A 20,080-nucleotide genomic window follows, 5' to 3' on the forward strand; every position below is an offset into this window, starting at 1 on the left:
GAAACACTAACACAACACTAACAAACCAACACACTACCTCTACACCAATACAGAAACTCTACACTAATACACAAACCCAAAGAAACACTAACTCTACACCAACAGATTAACCCAAACAAACTAACTCTACACACAAACACTAATTCTACACCAACACACCAATCCAAACACTAACTCTACACCATCACAGTAAACCAAATGCACACTAATTCTACACCAATACACTCCAATATACTAATTCTACACCAACACAGCAATCCAAACACTATCTCTTACACCACCAGACAAATACACAAGAGCACACTCGCCCAAACAAACACTAACTCTTACACCAACAGGCAAATACACACCAACAAACTAAAACACACCAAGACACTAACTCTAAACAAACACAATAACCAAAACTCACAAAATAGCCACTAACACACTACCTCACACGGACACTAATTCTACACTAACCAACACTAATACACTAACCCACAACATGCTAAAACACATTAGCACAGTAAGCAAACACACACACTCATGCACACTAACACTAATGCACTAACCCATACCACCACTAACCCACTCAAACACTAACCCACACCAGTACATAACTCTACACCAACACAGTAATGCTACTCCAATACACTAAACCACACCAACACAACAGTTAACAGATGAGAATTTAAAAAAAAAAAAAAAATGAATTCGGTTCACGTTTCTTCACAGGATCTGATTGGAAAGATGCTGCAGGTAAATGTGAGTGCACGCTACACAGCAGAGGAGGTTTTGTCTCACCCGTGGGTCCTGGTAAGAGATGCACACATGCTCACACATGAACATACCTTTTGGTTCTAGCCCTAATCTCAGAAGGAAGAATGAAGTCCCTCAGCTTCACACTATGATGTTTGCATGCGTATTCTCAGGATGATGCCATGCTGGAGAACAATATGATGTGTGCGACATCGGATGCAGTCAAAAGTGTACATGCGCCTGACAGCACTGCGACAGAAACACAAGTGAGACAAGCAACATAATTAAAAATCTACCATAGCTAAACACTATACACCTCAATAACATCTTCCATTTTTGCTTTGTTACAGTTGGATGAGCTGCAAGGTAATGGTAAGAGCTAATGTTGTCCTCAGAATCTATTACATCGCAAAAGTTTATGCCGCTTTTAATGGTACATTTTTCGCATGTGTTTTATTGTAGAGCAAAGCCTAAGGTAGACAACAAGAGGACCAGTGGAAGAGATCTGCTCACTCAACAAAACGCAAACAAATACTTCACCCAGAAATGCTAACATGGCCGACAGGATGCGTATTCAGAGTCGAGTTAAACACGTGCAGTACCGTTATACGGAAATTGCACGTCTCGGACGTAACCATAGACCTAACTGCTACTCAGACGGTCTTATAGATCACTTCATATATCGTTGTATTGGTCCTTCATTCTCATTCTGTTGCATCATATTACAGTCAATAGCAAAAAAAAAAAAAAAAGTAAAGAGAAAACACTATTTCCTTCACTGCTTCCAGTCCTTATTTTCTAGCTCATTTTTCAGGGGTTTGTGTTTAAAGGAGAAGTAGTCTAGATGCTGTTGAATATCCCCGTCTCTGATGTTTCTACTCCATCAGAGGTGTGAACTACATGCATTAGAAGAGTTTAATAATCAGAACGAGCTGTCTTTAAAGTATGTGCATAACCCAACTCTGAATACAAGCACCTTTCCCTCTCTCTCACTCTGAATCTGGCCCAACGTGAGCATTTCTGGGTGAAGTACACCTTTAAAGCTTGATACTCGACTAAATCGAAATCCACTGAGCTGTGATTAATTACACCAGACCAGCAAGACCTCGCTCTCTTGTTCTCCTTTCTCACGTTCTTCTGACCTTGTCTCATTTTGGTCTGTTGAATCCTATCCTCAGCTGAACAAATGCCTTCTCACCCACCATTTATCTTACTTATGACCTTATTATTTTATTTTTTTTGTGGAAGAGGTGAATCATAAGAGGACTGCAACAAATTGCACAACAACAATATGGCAAAGACCAACACAAGACCAGAACCTGTATTGTCCAATCTCATGCCTGTGACGGCACCTGGTGCGCGACAGCACGCAGATTCTCCAAACAAACCAGCAACCTCATTTATACTCTGTGCCATTCTTTGCCTATCTCTCTCTTTTTCTGTATATAGGTACAGTGTCTCGATGTGAAAAACCATTGATCCGAGTCAGTAGATTAATCCATTGCAGTATACTTAGAATTAGGGCTGGGCAATATGACGATATAATATCGATATCGTGGAAAATTATCATCGTACACCTTTCTGAGATATCCCAACGATCATGCTTTTTTTTTTTTTATTATTATTTTTTTTTATAAATAACATTTATAATTTGTAAAAAAAAAAAATCATTTACATTGGAAGCTGATTTGAATTTAAAATTTGCTCCTGAATCTTAAAAAAAAAGTTAAAATCATATATTTAATTGAAATTTATTTGTATAAATAATATTTTTTCATTATTTTAAATCATTGACATCAAACAAGTTTTTTTTTCCCCTAAATTAATATATCGTGATACATATTGTGCATCACAGAAATGTCTTCAAAAATCATGATACGATATTATCGTTGTATAGCCAACCCCTACTTAGAACTTTTGGCCACTCCTTCAGCATCTAATAGACATATCATTTCCTACATAAAATGCATCCGATTACGTGTGTGGTATGGAAGGATGCATCTGATAGTTTGTGTCCTTTGGCAACCTGAAATCAGGAAGTGTTACATTTTGCTTTATGCCAAAATATGGCCGGCGTCCGAAATGAAGTATCGTTGGTGTGCGTGTCCATGAACTGGCGCCTTGTAGTCTTCATCAAAACGTAGTGATCCATTTTTTCATCTAAAAAAAAAAAAAGAAGAAAAAATGGGAACGCAAATGACGTGGAATGATTATCATAAAGTGTAATAGTGTTAAATTTTGTACCATGACCAAGTGCATTTAGGCCAAGTGTTTCATGTCTACGCTGTAGGATTTTACTTTGTACTGCAACAATACATCGTTAGTAGCTGGAAAAGGATTGGTGTGTTTATTGACTGCATGGAACTTTTTAAAATAGGACTGATAAAAATGCCTGACAATGATCTCACAGTGTAAAAAAGACACCAGAAACTCAAGTAGCTCAAGGTGTAATTTCAAGCTTCTCGATCTCAGTTTCTCCTTGTGGATCATTTAAAAAAAAAAAAAAAAAAAAAAAAGGGTAATTAAATATACTTATACTACAGTTATTCTCCATTCTGATTGGTCAAAATGTCTTGATTAATCAATTTATTATCCTCCTTAAAATAATGGGCTGCCATAAAAGTAGCTGTTACTATGGAAACGGTAACGTATCGGACTGGCGCATTAATATGATCTGGATTACAGGCGAAATTATGAACAGAGCTGCTCTTATAGAAAAATGAAAATCAGTTCAATTCAATGTTATTTGTATAGCGCTTTTAACAACAGTCATTGTCACAAAGCAGCTTTACAGAAATACATAAACACAGGATACAGATTTTAAGTGTGTGAATTTATCCCTATTGAGCGAGCCGGTGGTGAGGAAAAACTCCCTAAGATGATACGAGGAAGAAACCTTGAGAGGAACCAGACTCAGAAGGGAACCCGTAGTCACCTGGGTAATAACAGATAGCGTGAAAGTAAAAGAAAGTTCATTATGGTTATTACATGAAGTTTTTGTTGAACTAGTCCACTGTTCACTAAAGGAGACCTGAGTGCAAAGCTGTATGTGGTGATTGCAGTCCCAACCGTAGCAACCGTAGTCCCAGCAACCACAGCGAAAATGTCCATGTGAAATTGAGGTCCAAAACCATTTCATGGTACTTCAAGCGGTACCGTTCTCAGCGATCTCCAGGCTGTAGCCTCCAGTTGATGAGAGCAACATCCAGAGGTAAATCAACACCTACTGACCGAACGAAAATTCAACAGTGCTGTGGTATAAATGTGGTTAGTCTTTTGCGAGTGTGAGGAACAACATCATCATCCACCTACATGCTGACTCCAGTGCTGTGGCTGCTCAGCTGCTTAATCCTCATCTGCTGACTACATGGAGCCGACTCATAACCGTGAACTGAGCGTCTGGTGACAGCGTCTGGTGACACCTCGGTGTCAGAACCTGACACCGAGGTGACAACGCATTGCAAACCAGCCATTCACTGCACAAGGATACACAGTTCACACCGAAGACTTAACATTCCTTTCATCTGTACGCTTGTAGAATCAGCAGTAGCCACCAGCAGTTCTCAAGTTTCTGATGATACCCCATCCAGGCTGTCCTCCGCCTTGCGCTCCTCGTCACAGGAGGTGAAAAATAAACTGTGATTGATTCCACCTGTATCAGTGGATCAAACTGATTATTTTCCAGTTTTTTGACAAGTTACTGTAGCTGAAAAGGTGGTTTCCACAAGATCTGACAAAGTCATGGTTGCCATAAATGAAGCTTGTGGAACATGTTGATGAACAAAGAAACATAGTGGAAAAGCTGGCATTACAAAATGTGTTAAAACACTTGCAAAACTTGTTTGTCCAGCCAGTCCCACAGATGCTTGATCGGATTGAGATCTGGGGAATTTGGAGACCGAGTCAACAGCACAAACTCCTCATGTTCCTCAAACCGTTCCTGAACAATTTTGTTGCAGTGTCCCAGGGCGCATTATCCTGCTGAAAGAGGGCACTGCCATTAAGGAATACCACTGCAATGAATGGAGTGTACTTGGTCTGTAACAACGTTTAGGTAGGTGGTACGTGTCAAAGTAACATCCACATGATTGCAAGGACCCAAGGTTTCCCAGCAGAACACTTCCTCCACCAGGCTTGCCTTCTTCCCATAGAGCATCCTGGTGCCAGGTAAGCGACACACATGCACCCGGCCGTCCACATGACGTAAAAGAAAGCGTGATTCATCAGACCAGGCCACCTTCTTCCATTGCTCCATGGTCCAGTTCTGATGCTCACGTGTCCATTGTAGGCTCTTTCGGCAGTGAACTCACTATTCACTTGCTGCCTAACATATCCCGCCACTTGACCGGTGCCATCGTAACGAGATAATCCATGTTATTCACGTCGCCTCTGGGTGGTTTTAATATTACGACTCATCAGTGTACGTGTAGATGAACATACATACACACTACTTAATTATATATATATATATATATATATATATATATATATATATATATATATATATATATATATATATATATATATATATATATATATATATATATATATATATATATATATATATATATCTCCAACTTTGAGGGTACAAGTGTATCAGTATAGTGCCCATATATTGTATGTACTCAGTGTACACAATCCTTAATCTAACCCTAGCAGATATACTGGGAAAACAAACCAATATAGGGTATGGAATGTTTATTTGAAAATCAACCAAATATATTAAAAGATATTAAAAAACAGCCACTGGATGTCAAACAAGCCTAAAAAGTATGGGGGGAAAAAAAATTTGTGTTTTTCTGCCTACAACCTTTTGATACCTAAACATTAAGAAATCATAAATATATTTACTCAAAACTTCATGACTTTTTTAATCATACCTAGAGTATATTCCTGCAAAGATCATGCTGTATAAGGAGACAGTTTAACAAAACCATAATTTAAAACTTTATGATTGAGATTGCAAAAAGATTTCAGGGAAGCGTGTAGTTTTTTAAACTATAAACAGCACAATAAAAAAAAAATAAATAAATAAAAAAAAAATTTTCACAATCTGACCATGTGAAATTCTGGTTATTTCAGCCACAAAACAAGCAGTGATGATATGTGGATGTGAACTTTTAAGATTTTGCTCAGACAAAGACGAATGAACTCGTGTCTCTGTTATTTAATATTCAGTTTACACAGACCATCTTTATAATAATTCATCTGGATTTATTTTGTGTTAAGGCTCCTTGACGTCGTCATTTCCCCCACAGATTAAGCAAAGGCCCAGGCGAGAAAGGCGTTTCAGTGGGAGATCGCTGTTCACAGTGTCATTCAGTACAGTAGACATAATCTACATCAAAAAGTATCCTGTGCACATTACCAAAAAAAACAAACAAACCCAAAAAACAGTAATAAAGTAAAAGCTTTTAAAAATCAAATAGCGTTAGTCTGTCAAATCTCAGGCCCTCTTCACAGTCCAGTTAAATCAACTCCGACACAACACTACAGTATCATCGTTTGGCTTTGGGATGACAGTGAATGGATAAGCAGCGCAGAACAGAACAGGTCTAGAGGATGAAAACATATTAAAAGACAAACCAGTGAGTGCGTGAGTGATGTTTACTACAGAGGTACATTTGATTGTGTTGGAGTTTGTTTAAGTAGCAGGAGACCGAGGCCATCGAATACACACGAACGACGATGCTTTTTACTTTCCGTGCGTAAACAAAACACTTCTCTGTGTTTCCCTGACCGTGTTTCAGAGCACCTGGATGTAAGTTTTTGGGACGATGCCACGTCGGCCGGCGATTTCCCCTACGAACCATTCCTCATCCACCTCCTCCAGGGAGGACACCACGTCCCCAACCTGCACGTGTACACAGACAAAAATAAATAAATAAGAATACCCCCAAAACCGTTCACTAATGAACCAGAGTAATGAAACCTGTGAAGCAAAATCAAGGTATATATCCAGAATTAAGTGTTTCCATATAATATTTCAAAAGAAGTACACATTGTTTTAAAACTTACTTATAATAAAAGATTATATTTAAGATACCATGGCATCTACGGTTTATGAGAATGGGTTTCATGGAAAATGTTAGCACAAAAATATTACTGGGATAAATAAATGCAAATACTGTAAACATTAAAAATGACAACATTATGATAAATGTAAGACCTCCTCCTCCTCCTCTTTCGTTGCTTGAGAGAGCGACATTTCTCACATTCTTTAGTTTACATGATATAAATACATACGTGATGTAATGCAAATATATTTTTCATGTAATGTAACAATGCTATTCTGTCCATCTATGTACACAGAGGGATTCTGTAAACCTTTTATTGGCACAGATTACGTTTAGTCTTGGACTGCATTACGCAGCCTATAAGGATGATTCATGTAATGATATCATGTAGAAGCTGTAATCAGGTCTAGAAGGAGTCTGGAGTCTGGAAAACACAGACAACACACACACACACACACACCTTGAGAAGGAGTTCATCCTCAGACTCGGGATTGAAATCATACAGAACTCGGCCTGTCTGCCCTTCTCCTACGCACAGCGCAGATGCTACAGAAAGACAGATGACAAATGAAGAACATAACACAACAGCCAATGACAGGATCCTAATTTTCCTTGTAAAATAACCTCATTTTAATACAACATCATCTGACAACAACAACACACGACCAATCAAGATTTGAGAATTCGTGAGCTTGTAGAGAAAACACAATTACGTACCAGGTGACTCGGGTGTCGGATTCCTTGCTGGACTTTCCTGAACAAGCTGGACAAAACTCAAAGGGAAGAGCCCCGTGCGTCCATTAAAGCTGCCGCGCCCCCACTCGTCGTTGACGTATTCTGTTAACGTGATGACATCACCGTCACGGAACGTCAGCTCAGTGTCCTCGCCATCGAACGCAAAGCGGGCTTTATACCTGAGGAAACATGGAAGAACAGACAACGAAGTGATGGAGGTGGAAGAGAGATTGAGAAGGAATGCTCGTCATCGAGAACATCTGAAATAGAAGAACCTGACACTGGTGTTCGTCTCCGGCTGCTGCTCCTCAGTCAGTGACTCCTTCTTCAGATCCAGACTCTTCCGAGAGATGGGTTCTTCAGACACCGAGTCCTCACATTGACCTTCCACACCTCCTGGGAAGCCTGGTGTGTCTGTTGGTCCCTTCGTGTCGTCAAGAACAACAACAAGCTTCTCTTTCTGTATGAGGCATGAGAACAGACTTTCACGCCGCTGATATTTACAACCCGTACGTGTCTTGGTGCGTGTCTGAGGTAATTACCTGAAGGTAGGATTCTTCAGGATCACTGCTAGGGGGGTTTACTTTCGCGTTTCCTAGAGGGATTTTGCTCTGTAACACACACAGACCTGAAATTTGTACGTCTCTGCACAATCCCATAAATTTGTTAATCCCCCATTTTGAAGAAAAAGCATCACATTACGGAAGTCTCGAATCACTTTAAAAGGAATTCCGAACAATAGCACTGCCTTTTCCGGCTTTTTTTCTTAAGCAGGCCTTACTGTGTACTCTCTGTAGAGAGGATGCCCAGGCTTTGGTCTCGGTGGCAGTGGAGGTGCTCGTTTGACTCCCCTGTTACCCGAGTGCTGATTGGTTGTAGCAGGAGTCAGGGAGGAACCCGTCGATTTGCTCGATTTGACTGGAGGAGGACGCAGAGGAAGCAGCCTACCCTCACTAGTTCTACAAAAATAAAGAATATAAGAATTTATAATGGCAAAAAGGACAAGAGTGCTTTCTAATAGTTGCTTACTAATAACTGTCAGTACATACAAATATGATTATGTACAAAAATGTATGGGGAAACAAAAAAAAATTAAAAGGTGTTCGCCAGACTTACTGATGTGGTAGTGATGGGCCAGATTTGCTAATGCTTACAGCACTGATAGCATCCTGAAAACACACACACACACACACACACACACACACACACACACACACACACACACACACACACACACACACACACACTAAAATCACCATTTTATCATACATACAGCTTGCCAATGACCAAGTACATGTTGCAGAGCAGCACTCATGTCATCTTAACTGATGGTTAGCCTTTCAAATACAATGATGGATGGATGGATGGATGGATGGATTGATGGGTCAATAAATAAACAAACAAACAAACAAATAAATAAATAAATACTCAATCACAAATCTAACCAATTAGACAGTTTAAAAAAAGAAAGAAAAAAAAAGAAAGAAGAAGAGCTCATGACATAAAACCATAGTTAAAGTTCACCAATTAACTAACTTTAGCTACTCTAACTAATATTACAGTTAATTATTTAAGGATTAAAACATTTTGGGGTGTGCATTTATAGAAAAATAATCAAAAGCAATGATCGGGTGGTGTGATTTGGCCCAATGTCAAGTGGAGTTAAATGGTACCACCCCAAAGTTGATTCATTTCCAATAACAGCGTGTTTTATTCCCCGTTATACCACAGCAATTCACCAACAATTGCAATTTTTTCCATTTATTAAAGAACATGTCATATTATAGAACTGTACATAGCTACATTTAATGTTGTTGAATGTCCATAAAACAAGTTTGAGTATGCCAAAAATCTAAAAGTATTACCAATATTCAATGGCTCTGAAAACAAAACCGAAGAACTGAAACGTACCAGAAAGAATAAAAAGAATAAAAACAGAAAAGACATGTACTGTCAGACATGCACTGTACTATTATTTACCTGTGCAGGAGTGCGTTTTCCGGACGGAGGCCTCCTTGGGAATGGGGGCTTAGTTGGACCTGAGCACATTAAATGCATGGATCAGGATTTTGTTCATCAAATTCAGTGCAAAGTAAAATTGCCTAGCCTGTAGCCCTAGAACCTTTTAGACAAACCACTGGGACTCATTAATGCCTTGTGATGAAATTCAAGGATGCAAGACAACACAGTTTCTTCACACGATCCTAGCTTTAAAGGAATATGCCAACATGTATCCATTTTCCATACCGCTTATGCTACACAGGGCTGTGGGGTGCCTGGAGCATATCCCAGGGAACCATGGGCACAACTCAGGGGACACCCTGGACGGCGTGCCAACCCATCACAAGGCACAATCGCATGCAACATTCACACCCCCATTCACACACTACGGACAATTTGGAAATGGCAAATCAGCCTCCAGTGCGTGTCTTTAGACTGGGGGACGAAACCGGAGTACCCAGAGGAAACCCCTTGAAGCACAGGGATCACATGCAAACTCTGAGCACACAGGGTTGAGGCGAGATTCGAGGCAAATGTGTTAACCACCAAGTACCAACAATACACGTATTCCCAGTACATGGAAGTGTGTCAAAAATACTAATTCATCACTTGTATATGTACCGTAGCTTGAAAAATGATGGGGTGTTCCTTTCATATTCTTGAGTGTTACGTTAGCAGGATAACCAAAAGAAAGAAACAAAAGAAGCACATTCTTACACTTTCCCCTGCCTCTGCTGGAGGATGGGACTGCTACAGGCTTCCCAGCTGTAGTTGAGTCCTGATCTCCTGAACTTCTCTTTCCAGAGGGGTCAAAGGGCACTTCTGCAGGCTGAGCTCCATCTTCCTGGGTGGGAGCTCCAGACTTACGTGCAGCTAACGGAGGTCTGGGGGGTGGACGGAGTCGACAGAGCTCGGTTTTCTCCTCCTGCTGGGGCGTGGATGATTTTTTCACCAGGGGTCTGGGAGCAGGAACTGGATGAACTGATGGCTTATTTTGTTCTTCTGAAGAAATTTTGCTCTCCTCCACACTCTGTGTTGGGTCACACGGTTTCGCGGTGATGGCTGGTTTGGGATTCTGGGTTCGTGGACGTGGTTCTGGTCTCGTTATGGTTTCCAGAGGTTCAGACGAGACGGTGGAAACCAAGCAGCTTTTAAAAAAGACACTTTCCTCTTCGTCGCTCTTCTCACTTTGGTCACTGTCATCACGTTGGTCGCTTTGGAGGTCTTGTTGCTCACAACCGAAGACGTCTAACAGGTCCTGGAGATACTTATTGGATGCAATGTCTGAAGGAGTGTCAGTAAAGCCAGCAAAAACACTCTCTGTGCCATTGTCTTTAAGGCGCACCAAGGTCTGAACTTTGACCTCTGTTGTTATTGGTTGATCCCGAGGCTCCTCTTTAATCACGGACTGCAGTAAAGCTTTGGAGCGAGGGAGTGGCCTGGGGCGTGCTGAAACCTCCTGTTTAACTGGGTCCTGTGACTGAGAATTATGGGTAATGTAGGAGGAGTCGGGAGAGATGGGAGTCAAGGGTTCCAGTGCATGAGTGAAGTCAGTCTGAACTCCACACTGCTCGCCACTAGGAGGGTGTGTTGGAGTGTGTGTGGAACAGGGTGGATCAGGCTCATCCAGTTCAATCAAAGAGTGCGTGTGTGTGAGTACCGGCTCGGCAGGTTTATGAGTGAGTGGGAAGGGCGGACGAGGTGGTTTTGGGGGACGGCGCACTGGGGGGGAAACAAAAACCAACAGGAACATGTTTGGTTAGAGGAAGGTTTCAACCAAAAATAAACACAAGTTGTTCTTTACTCCATACAAGACAAATATTTTTGTTGTGTTAAGCTTGTTTCTTTCATTTTGTACTTGAGCTTTGTGGCTAATGTTGCTATCAATTATAGGAAGTTTACGGCCACCAGTTTAGCATTGTGTCGCCTGTAAACTTGTCTATTCAGATTGACTTCCTTTGTGCGATTTCTGACACTCTAGTGTAAGGGTCACTCCATCAGCATCAAGCTTATATAGGAGGTGTGTCCCAAAAGATTCTAATCTGCAGCTATTTTAGAAAACTAAAGTACTGAAGAGCAGTTCTGTGCCAAATAATCTTTTAAAAAGAAAAAAAAACAAAAAACAAAAGTGTGTGATGAGTTAGACTTCCCTTATGCCAGTACAAAACCTTCCATGTTTTCCATGTTTCCACATTACTCCAGGTTTTGTGATGGCAGGGAAAGCATTTTTTATGGTTATTGATGTGTAAAGCCAGACTTTTATAACACTGGTGCACTGTAATGAGTTCACCTTTGTGGTGCAAGCATCATGAAAAATGCACATGTAGTGCCATCATGTAACAGCTTCTCGTTTGGAGATATTCCTGCACAGTGATATGCCACGCATAAAAAAAAAAAATAAAAATAAAAAAGTGCTGTTCTTTGCAGCGAAGTGTATAATAACATATAAATAATAATATATTTTATATATACATATTTTAAATGGATGAACCTAGTGCCTACCATTTTGCAAACACGCGTGCATAAAAGTGGCGTATGGAACTGCGCAACTGCGAAGTATTCTTCTATGAGAACGCAAAGATGCGATTACGAGCCCCTCCCCCAAACGAGCCCAGAATCAGCCCTCAGCCTCGAGTATAAAAACTACACACAACTAGTGTCTTCATTCAATTAATAACACGTCTTCTGATGGCAACTAATTTAGGTGTTTCACAGCAAGAGGGGTAAAAACTTATGCAAATCACAACTTCATGTATTTTACTGGTAAATTTCATTGACCCGACCCCAGCCAGATCCCCCCCTCCTCCCCCCCTTTTCCATATTAATTTCCGAATAAACCCATATCAGTTCCAGGTTGTAGCACTACAAAGTGTGGAAAAGTTCAAGGGGGGCAATAACTTATGTAAACCACTGTATAAACTGTGCAGTCTTTTTTTTTTTTTTTGGAAAGGGAAAGGAAGTTGCATCAGATTCTGGGTCACGCACACTTGTTATAGTCTAGGACTTACTCGAGGGTCTGGTACAGCTCTGTAGCTCAGAAACCTCTGGATCGGTCTGCGTGGCGATGGTGGAAGTATGACGAAGAGCAGAAGATGAAGAGGATGATGAGGATGATAATGAGGAGGAGGGTGATGAAGAAGAAGAGACCGGGGAAGCCTGGGTATTCTGCTCCCGACTTTTTTCTCTAATGACCTGTTCGTACGAAGGTGGAGGAAGCTGGGGAAAGAAAATCAGTCGAGTTGAATTGACATTGAATCCATCCCTGCCACGGTAGTGTTTAGTCAGTGTTTTTACTGTTTAGTCATTATTTCTTCCACCGTGTACTACAGGAAAAAAAAAAGGACCAATATTATTTCATTTTCCTTACATGTACCACAACAGAACCAGTCCAAGATGGCTGAGCAGGGGGTGGTGGTGCAGGGGGAAATGCCCCAGATGCCCCTGGGAACCAGGAGTTTGTAGCCAGGGGTTCAGCTGCAACGATGGTGATCTCTGGACGCCTGCAGCATGAAAACAGCCAATTAAAAGACCAGACCATTTTATATCACAGTGCTGTTGAGAGCTCGGTTCTGATTGGTCAAAAAGTGTTGAGTACAACTCAGAGGAGGCTCTACAGTATATGAATGGATTTTTTAAAAAAATGTCTGTAATCATTAATAAATCATGAGATTATCATATGATAATTTTTTTTGTGAGGAAAGGTTTATTTATTTATCATTTTTGGAAGGAGTCTCCAGTGTCAGTGCTTTGTAACCCTCAGGGGTAAAGCTGTGAGCAAGTTTTGCGACACAAGAAAGACCAGACGGAGGGATTTCTGGTTTCTCAGTGCAAAAAGCGAAGGGAGAAACAGATGAAAAATAAGATCCGTCTTTCTTTTAACTGTTGGCAAGGTGATGTAGTAGAAGAGGACTTCAGGAGGTGCTGTTAGAGGAAAATAATTCACTTTTGGGGTGGCACCAGAGGGGCCAAATAACACCATCACCGTTTATTTCTCTACAGCAGCATGCTCTTACAGTGTTCAATGTAACTGGTCCCATAATTTTATTTGACATACTGTTTACATAGTTTTCAGGATGAACATTACAACAACAAATGAGATACAATCAAAAATAATAACAATTAAAAAATGACTGACAAGACAATCCTTTCTTTCACCCGAAATAAAGAGACAGAAAGAGTGTTTCCTCACTCACCGCCTCTCTCGGTTTTGGTCGGTCGGACCAGCTGTTCTGGTGGACGCTGAAAATAGTCCGAGTGAGGGGGAAATAAATAAATAAACAAACAAACAAACAAACAAATAAATAAATACATCAGAACAAACTACAGTCACGCATCATGAACACTAAAAACCGAGGCATACTCACTCCTTTTTATCACCGCCCGGATCGACGAGAGTGCGCCTTGAGTGCTAAAACAGAAAGAGATAGTTATGAACAAACTCTTTTTTCCTAATCCTGTTTCATAGTTTACATTAAGCAAAACAACTCTGTTTCTCTGCGTCCAGCTGTGGCTTAAATCCTCACTCAGAACTTGTTTCCTAGCAGCGACATGGGCTTATGCTGAGTAATGGGAAAACCACTGACCAACCACGCCAACATTCCCCATCCAACACCGACATTCTACTGTCGCCTGCCGGATTCTCTTGCTCCAAATAATAAACTAAATGGTCAAATGAGTCTCAATTCTGATTGGTAAAATGGGAGGGTAAGAGGGAGGATGTTGTCGGAATGGCTGTTTATAGCCATTACAGCATGGGTGAGTTATAAGTTATAACAGGATCTAACTTGCTTCACACCTGATCAGTAAATGTTACAGTAAATGTAACTACAAATGGATATATATATATAAAAAAAGGGACGACATGTTTTCATTAGGGAAATAAGAAATTGTAATCAGCAATTATCAACTATAGATAAGAAGTTGTACCAAGTCTGTCTGCTTCGTTCACATCATGGTGCAAAGCTAACGAAGCAAACGTTATATAGCAAGCATGTTTTGGCTTATCGACATTTTCTTTAAATATTTCTATGTACTGCCATTTTAGCTCTCGTCATTAAGGGTATAAGACTCCCCTATTTCATGAAGCTTGGAAGCCCCTTCCAAACCTCTGCACCTACAATCCTCGTGCATTATGTAATGTAACACGTAAGTGCTTTTCTCAGACAAATTACACTTCTTTCCCAGTCGATGTGGTTACATACCATAGTTCAGCACGGCCATAAAGCCAGACATAAACACAAACATGACGGGAAACTTCAATTATCCCTTGACAATAAACAAAAACAACTGATACCTTGTTTTTCTTGCCCTGAGTCAACAAGTTTTTCCAGCAGAGGAGGTCAAACAAAGACGTTCTACTGTTTCAGGCCAAACGTTCCCTTTCGAGATTCCAAATAAGAGCCAGTGACTCAAACTAGGAGCTTTTTGAGGCAACAAGTGTTGGACTTTAGATTAGGGAGGGGGAAGGGAGAGAGAGAAAAAAAAAATAAAACCCCAACAGGCTGACACACATACTTTCAAAATGAACTCAGCAAACTCGGTGCAGTAAGTTTCGTGAAAACAGTTTTCTTACCTGGACTGGCGATGTTCAGGCTTGTTCCTATCTGCTCGATCTGAAACACACGCACACGCACGTCAATCCCACTATCCACCTCAGAGAACATGCTCTTGCCAAGATGTCAGGAACGCTACGGAAAACTGGAGTAATCATGACGGAACGGCAGAAGGATACACACAGATTACAACGTACATAAAATAAATGAATCAAAAGGAACCTGGAAATAACCAACATGATGACAAAAACATTCACATACCCTGCACATACTTAAGCCCAAGTACCTTATTACTTTACTGTTATTTACACTTCTTTGGAACCACGAATCAACTCCCATTAGACAGAGATTTAATTAAGTGTATTGGACATTCAACAAAACAAATAATAAAACATGAATAAAAACCTGCTGATTGAGTCTAGTAGAGTAACACATTCTCTTTCCCAGAAAGCGAGAGAAAGAACCGTACACACCCTTTGACTGTAATTTACAACATAATGTGTGTGTGTGTCCCAGAATCTGGGCCTGTAACTGGCACTATTCAAGTAGCAGTCCTTGGTTTCTTAACCAAGGAAATGTTCATCATTAAATTACTCAACACCATCAATGCATGACTGTTTAATTAGTTACATCACAATTCAACTGAATTCAATTCAGGCCACCTCAGTGCAAAACAGCTGGCTACACCCCCTGGCCATCAACGGTACATCTTGCATGCCTTTCGTACGTATAGGTTTCCTAGGGAAGTGCATAGAGTGTATAGTTTATTAGCTTTTCGAGAAAAGCTTTAAAAAGGTGCATCGGTAATACACCTTAAAAGACGTACCTACTGTATTCAAGTTTCCACAGTGCTGTAGGAACAGAGTCTGGTCTCGAGACATTTTGAATCGAGTTGGAATAGTCTCTTTGGCATTTGTCTGGCTTAATATGGTCTTGTCAAACTTTGTTCATGTGAAAATAAAAGACAACAAGAAGCAATGCCGTCTTCTAGAAAACACAGCCTAATAATTACGGGTGCAACGCATGACCGAAGCCAGCTAGCTGAAGTAAAGTCTTTAATTCTGGGAGAAAAGATGGTTTTCGGTCTCGATTTTGATTTAACCTCGACCCCACTAATGCAGCGGTCACCAACCCTCTTCCTAGTGATCTACCTTCCTGCAGTGTCCATCTCCGACAAGATCTAACATGCCTCTTTTAGTTGATGCAGAACTTTGGAAGGCAATGATTAGATGGTCAGGTGGAGCTATGGATTATGGTTGGGGCTAAAGTCTTCAGGAAGGTAGATCTCCACGAACACAGTTGGTGACCACTGCTCTAAAGACGCGGTCTTGACTTGAACTCGGCGAGTCCTTGCCTTGGACTCGACTACAGTCCAACGTTTCCCAGTAAGAGACTCCAACAAAAGATGTACCGTGATCAGAGCAATTCAAGTCAAGTGGTTTTTATTGTCAATCCTCTGTATTGCTTGTAGACTTTGGAATGAAACGTCGTTTCCACAGGACCATGGTGCAACCATAACAATACAACGGAATACAGATATGAAGTGCAGATACACGACAGTGTGAGACGTGTGCGGAGAATACAAAACAAATACACAGCGAAACAGAACAGTGAACAAATTGGTGCGACAACTACTCACTGTAGAAGCAGCAGAAGTAAAAGAGTCATAAAAGTGAATTGAGGGTCATATTAAAATAATAATAATACATTCATACATACATAAATAAATAAAGTGTTGGATAGCAGTGATAATTTTGGTGGTTCCAGACCAATGCCAAGGAATGCTGCAGGTACCTTTATTTCTGAAAGTGTACATAAAATGTGTAAACACAGATTATATGGGTCACATCAGACAGTGCTACTGGTGATCATGTGACTGGTGGCTTTGGTCACATGACCCTGTCTCAGCCCCTAAATGTAACCCTCACTAATTCTACAAGTAGTAAGTGTTTTTAAACCAAACTGCATTGGAGATGGATTATTATAGTCTACTGTAATATAAGAATTATTATTCTTGTCTAGAAAGGCTCACCAATATTCCTGGCATTCCACACACCAGAGAATCAGAGAAATCATCCTACCTCATAAAATGGCCATAATTACCTGGTAATTATTAATGCAAACTAATTTAAAAAGGCAACGTTTTTTGGAAAACACAAAGTGCTACCACTGGACGTGTTTATTTTGCATTGTGACAGTATAAACAGCTTTGGTAATGAATTATTCAACCCCCCACCAAACACCTATACACACACACACACAAGTATATTAATATGAGGAGGAAAAATTAAACGCTCGCGTGCCACTAAAACACTTCACCTGAAGCCGCGGTGGGCGCTCGCGGGTTTCTCCTCGCGCCGCCGGCCTCTCGCGACTCTCTCAAACTTTCCTCTTCATCCTCCACTCTCGCTTCCGCCATATCCAGAATGCAGATAACGAGATATCTCTTTCGACACACAAACAAAAACAACAGTTTAGCTTACAAAAAAAGCATTTCTCCTGTCCGGTGTACAATATAATCCTGTGGAAACGGCCGGATAGAAGAACGCGCGAGAGAAAATAGGGCTTTCTCTCTTTGAACTTTTATTCCTAATACAAAGCAGTTCAGCCGCGAATCTAACCTTTTAATGTCTTTATGGAGAGGAAAGGCCAGGAGAAAGCTCCGATCCAAATAAAACAATGTAGTTCATTATCTGAAACTACAACAGGCTCCAATATAAATATCGCTCGAGCGTTTCGGTACGCTCCCACGTCATGACGTAAACAGGAAGTTCTTGTGTGTGTGAATGTCCAACAAACTAGGGAGGCGCCAGACCACAACTGACAGTTTCTCAATACATATATCTAATAAAATGACAATTAAGTTTAGAATTAAACGGATACAAATGACGTAGGAGTACCATCTGTAGCCTATATTGATAGTTGTTGTTTTTTTTTAACAACAAGAATTACAATGCAAACAACATTTGATAAGAGCATCGGCAGGGGTACATGTTAAAAAATGAAAACAAATCGTTAACATTATTCCATCCATCCATCTTCTATACTGCTTTATCCTTTTCAGGGTCACGGGAAAACCTGGAGCCTATCCCAGGGAGCATGGGGCACAAGGCAGGGTACACCCTGGACAGGGTGCCAATCCATCGCAAGCACAATCACATACACATTCATACACTATGGACAATTTGGACATGCCAATCAGCCTACCATGCATGTCTTTGGACTGGGGGATGAAACCGGAGTACCTGGAGGAAACCCCCACAACATGGCGAGTACATGCAAACTCCGCACACAGAGGGCCATGGTGGGAATTGAACCCCCAACCCTGGAGGTGTGAGGCGAATGTGCTAAGCCACCGTGCACCCTTGTTAACATTATTTATTTTATTTTTTTTTAAAGCTAATTTAAACAAGCTTCTCAGTTTCTACATTGTGAAATAGTCTGGAAATATTCCTTTGCATACATTTCAATAAAAGCTCTAATAGGATTATTAGATCTTTATAGTCTTTACTTAAAAAAAAAAAGTTCACAAATGACACTACATTTGTGGGGCTCATCAGCAACAATGATGAGACAGCATACAGTACAGGAATGAAGTAAACCATCTCATAGCCTGGTGTGATTCCAACAATCCCTCCCTGAATGTCAACAAGACAAAGGAGATGATTGTTGATGTCAGACGCACTGACGCTCCTCATCAGCCATTATTCGTCAACGGCACAGAAACAACGCAGAACCTCACATCTCCATCGACCTGACATGGTCACTAAACACCTCCTCTTTAGTAAAATAGGCCCAACAGTACCTGTCTTTTCTAAGAATGTTGAAGAGAGCTGGCATGTCGCCCACCCACCCCCTCCATCGTCACTGGCACAGATGTGTCATTGAGAGTGTACTGTACTCACCAGTAGTATCACCGTCTGGTACGGAAACTGCTCAGCATCTGACAGGAAAGCCCTGTAGTGGATAGTGAAGACGGCACAGCACATCACTGGTGCTAATCTTTCTGCCATTGAGAACATTTACACCACAAGGAGTGTGAGGAAGGCAAACTCCATCAGGAAGGACCCCTCTCACCCATCCTACAACTGGTTTAAGGGTCAAGAGTACAAACCCAGAACTGCGAGCTGCCAATGTTGGGCACATGAGTGCCATATCATTGCTGACCCTGTCCTTTGACCCCCAACTTCCTAACAAGCTGGGATATGCAAATCCCTCAGCACTGCCAAGCTACACTGTTGGGCCCTTGGGCAAGGCCTTTAACCCTCAATTGCTCAGTTGTATAAATGAGATAAATGTAAGTCACTCTGGATACGGGCGTCTGTCAAATGCTGTAAATGTAATGTGCCCTGCGATGGATTGGCACCCTGTCCAGGGTTTACCCCAACTTGTGCCCGATGCTCCCTGGGATATGCTCCGGGTTCCCCGTGACCCTCTAGGATAAGTGGTATAGAAAGTGGATGGATAGATATGACTGCTTATCTGTTTTACTTAATTGTATTATAAACTCCCAACGTACAGACCTCTGATCCAAAATTCACCCCAGTTGTGTAGGAAAACAGAGAACCTGGCACTGTTTCACACTGACCAACAACTGTCTCATTAACGCTAAGTGTGATTGTTAGCTACTGACCACAAGATGGCGGTGAAAACATGATTATAAGACCTAGGCTTTATTTGCTTATTTATTTCCTGTTTCTCATGAAACTTTGTGTAATACAAATACTCATTCTTTTTTACCAACAGCTTCTTTATCTGTTTTTAATGACAACAATCTGTTCATTAATAATATACTTAATATAAAGTTTTAACGTAGCTAGGCTGTGTAGGTACATTTCATACTGTCAACGACGCAGATCTGAAGCCTAGATGGCGTCCTAACAAGACACATAGTGCACTACTTAGTGGTGTGAAACTCATTATGTCATGCCCTACATCGTGTACCCCTGTAGGGAGATAGGAGGGATTTGGGAACCAGCCGGTCTGTCTGTATTTGCATATGTAAATGAGTGGGCTGGGATTATGGGGAATCCGGAG

General features: G+C 40.9%; 2 protein-coding genes across 4 annotated transcripts in view; one reads left to right on the top strand and one right to left on the bottom strand.

Moving 5' to 3' along the window:
• The window catches only part of LOC108275533 (serine/threonine-protein kinase DCLK2), a 13,015-nt gene extending 11,036 nt beyond the window's left edge, over positions 1 to 1,979 (top strand). The window contains exons 13-16 of one of the 2 annotated variants that reach the window (XM_017486414.3): positions 715 to 795; positions 912 to 1,004; positions 1,089 to 1,110; positions 1,201 to 1,979. In XM_017486414.3, coding sequence (XP_017341903.1) covers positions 715 to 795; positions 912 to 1,004; positions 1,089 to 1,110; positions 1,201 to 1,217 — 213 coding nt within the window. In that variant the 3' untranslated portion in view covers positions 1,218 to 1,979. The remainder of the gene's footprint in view (positions 1 to 714; positions 796 to 911; positions 1,005 to 1,088; positions 1,111 to 1,200) is intronic. The other variant, XM_017486415.3, reaches the window with a different exon arrangement.
• A 3,442-nt stretch (positions 1,980 to 5,421) lies between these two features.
• On the bottom strand, positions 5,422 to 17,821 carry wu:fy63c09 (uncharacterized protein LOC797544 homolog). Of its 2 annotated transcripts, XM_017487278.3 has the most exons (16): positions 17,665 to 17,821; positions 17,363 to 17,489; positions 15,064 to 15,103; positions 13,856 to 13,899; positions 13,685 to 13,730; positions 12,859 to 12,991; positions 12,500 to 12,707; positions 10,209 to 11,213; positions 9,471 to 9,529; positions 8,607 to 8,659; positions 8,272 to 8,449; positions 8,033 to 8,101; positions 7,766 to 7,950; positions 7,473 to 7,669; positions 7,216 to 7,301; positions 5,422 to 6,592 (listed from the first exon to the last, which is right to left on the bottom strand). In XM_017487278.3, the coding sequence occupies exons 2-16, from the start codon at positions 17,460 to 17,462 to the stop codon at positions 6,485 to 6,487; spliced, it is 2,511 nt and encodes an 836-aa protein (XP_017342767.1). In that variant the 5' UTR covers positions 17,463 to 17,489; positions 17,665 to 17,821; the 3' UTR covers positions 5,422 to 6,484. The 2 variants fall into 2 exon arrangements, with proteins under 2 accessions (XP_017342767.1, XP_053542304.1); XM_053686329.1 differs by lacking the exons at positions 17,363 to 17,489; positions 17,665 to 17,821 and adding an exon at positions 16,763 to 17,296.
• Positions 17,822 to 20,080: the final 2,259 nt, after the last annotated feature.

This window comes from Ictalurus punctatus, chromosome 15 (assembly GCF_001660625.3).
Source record: "Ictalurus punctatus breed USDA103 chromosome 15, Coco_2.0, whole genome shotgun sequence".
NCBI classification, from domain to species: domain Eukaryota; kingdom Metazoa; phylum Chordata; class Actinopteri; order Siluriformes; family Ictaluridae; genus Ictalurus; species Ictalurus punctatus.

What these genes read in the sequence shown, in the direction of transcription:
- wu:fy63c09 (XM_017487278.3), bottom strand. Translation starts at nt 17,462, where the DNA reads ATGGCGGAAGCGAGAGTGGAGGATGAAGAGGAAAGTTTGAGAGAGTCG. An exon ending in CCGGGCGGTGATAAAAAGGA is followed by an intron (nt 13,731 to 13,855) that starts GTGAGTATGCCT and finishes GACTATTTTCAG; the next exon opens with CGTCCACCAGAACAGCTGGT. An exon ending in GAGACGAACACCAGTGTCAG is followed by an intron (nt 7,670 to 7,765) that starts GTTCTTCTATTT and finishes ATGTTTCCTCAG; the next exon opens with GTATAAAGCCCGCTTTGCGT.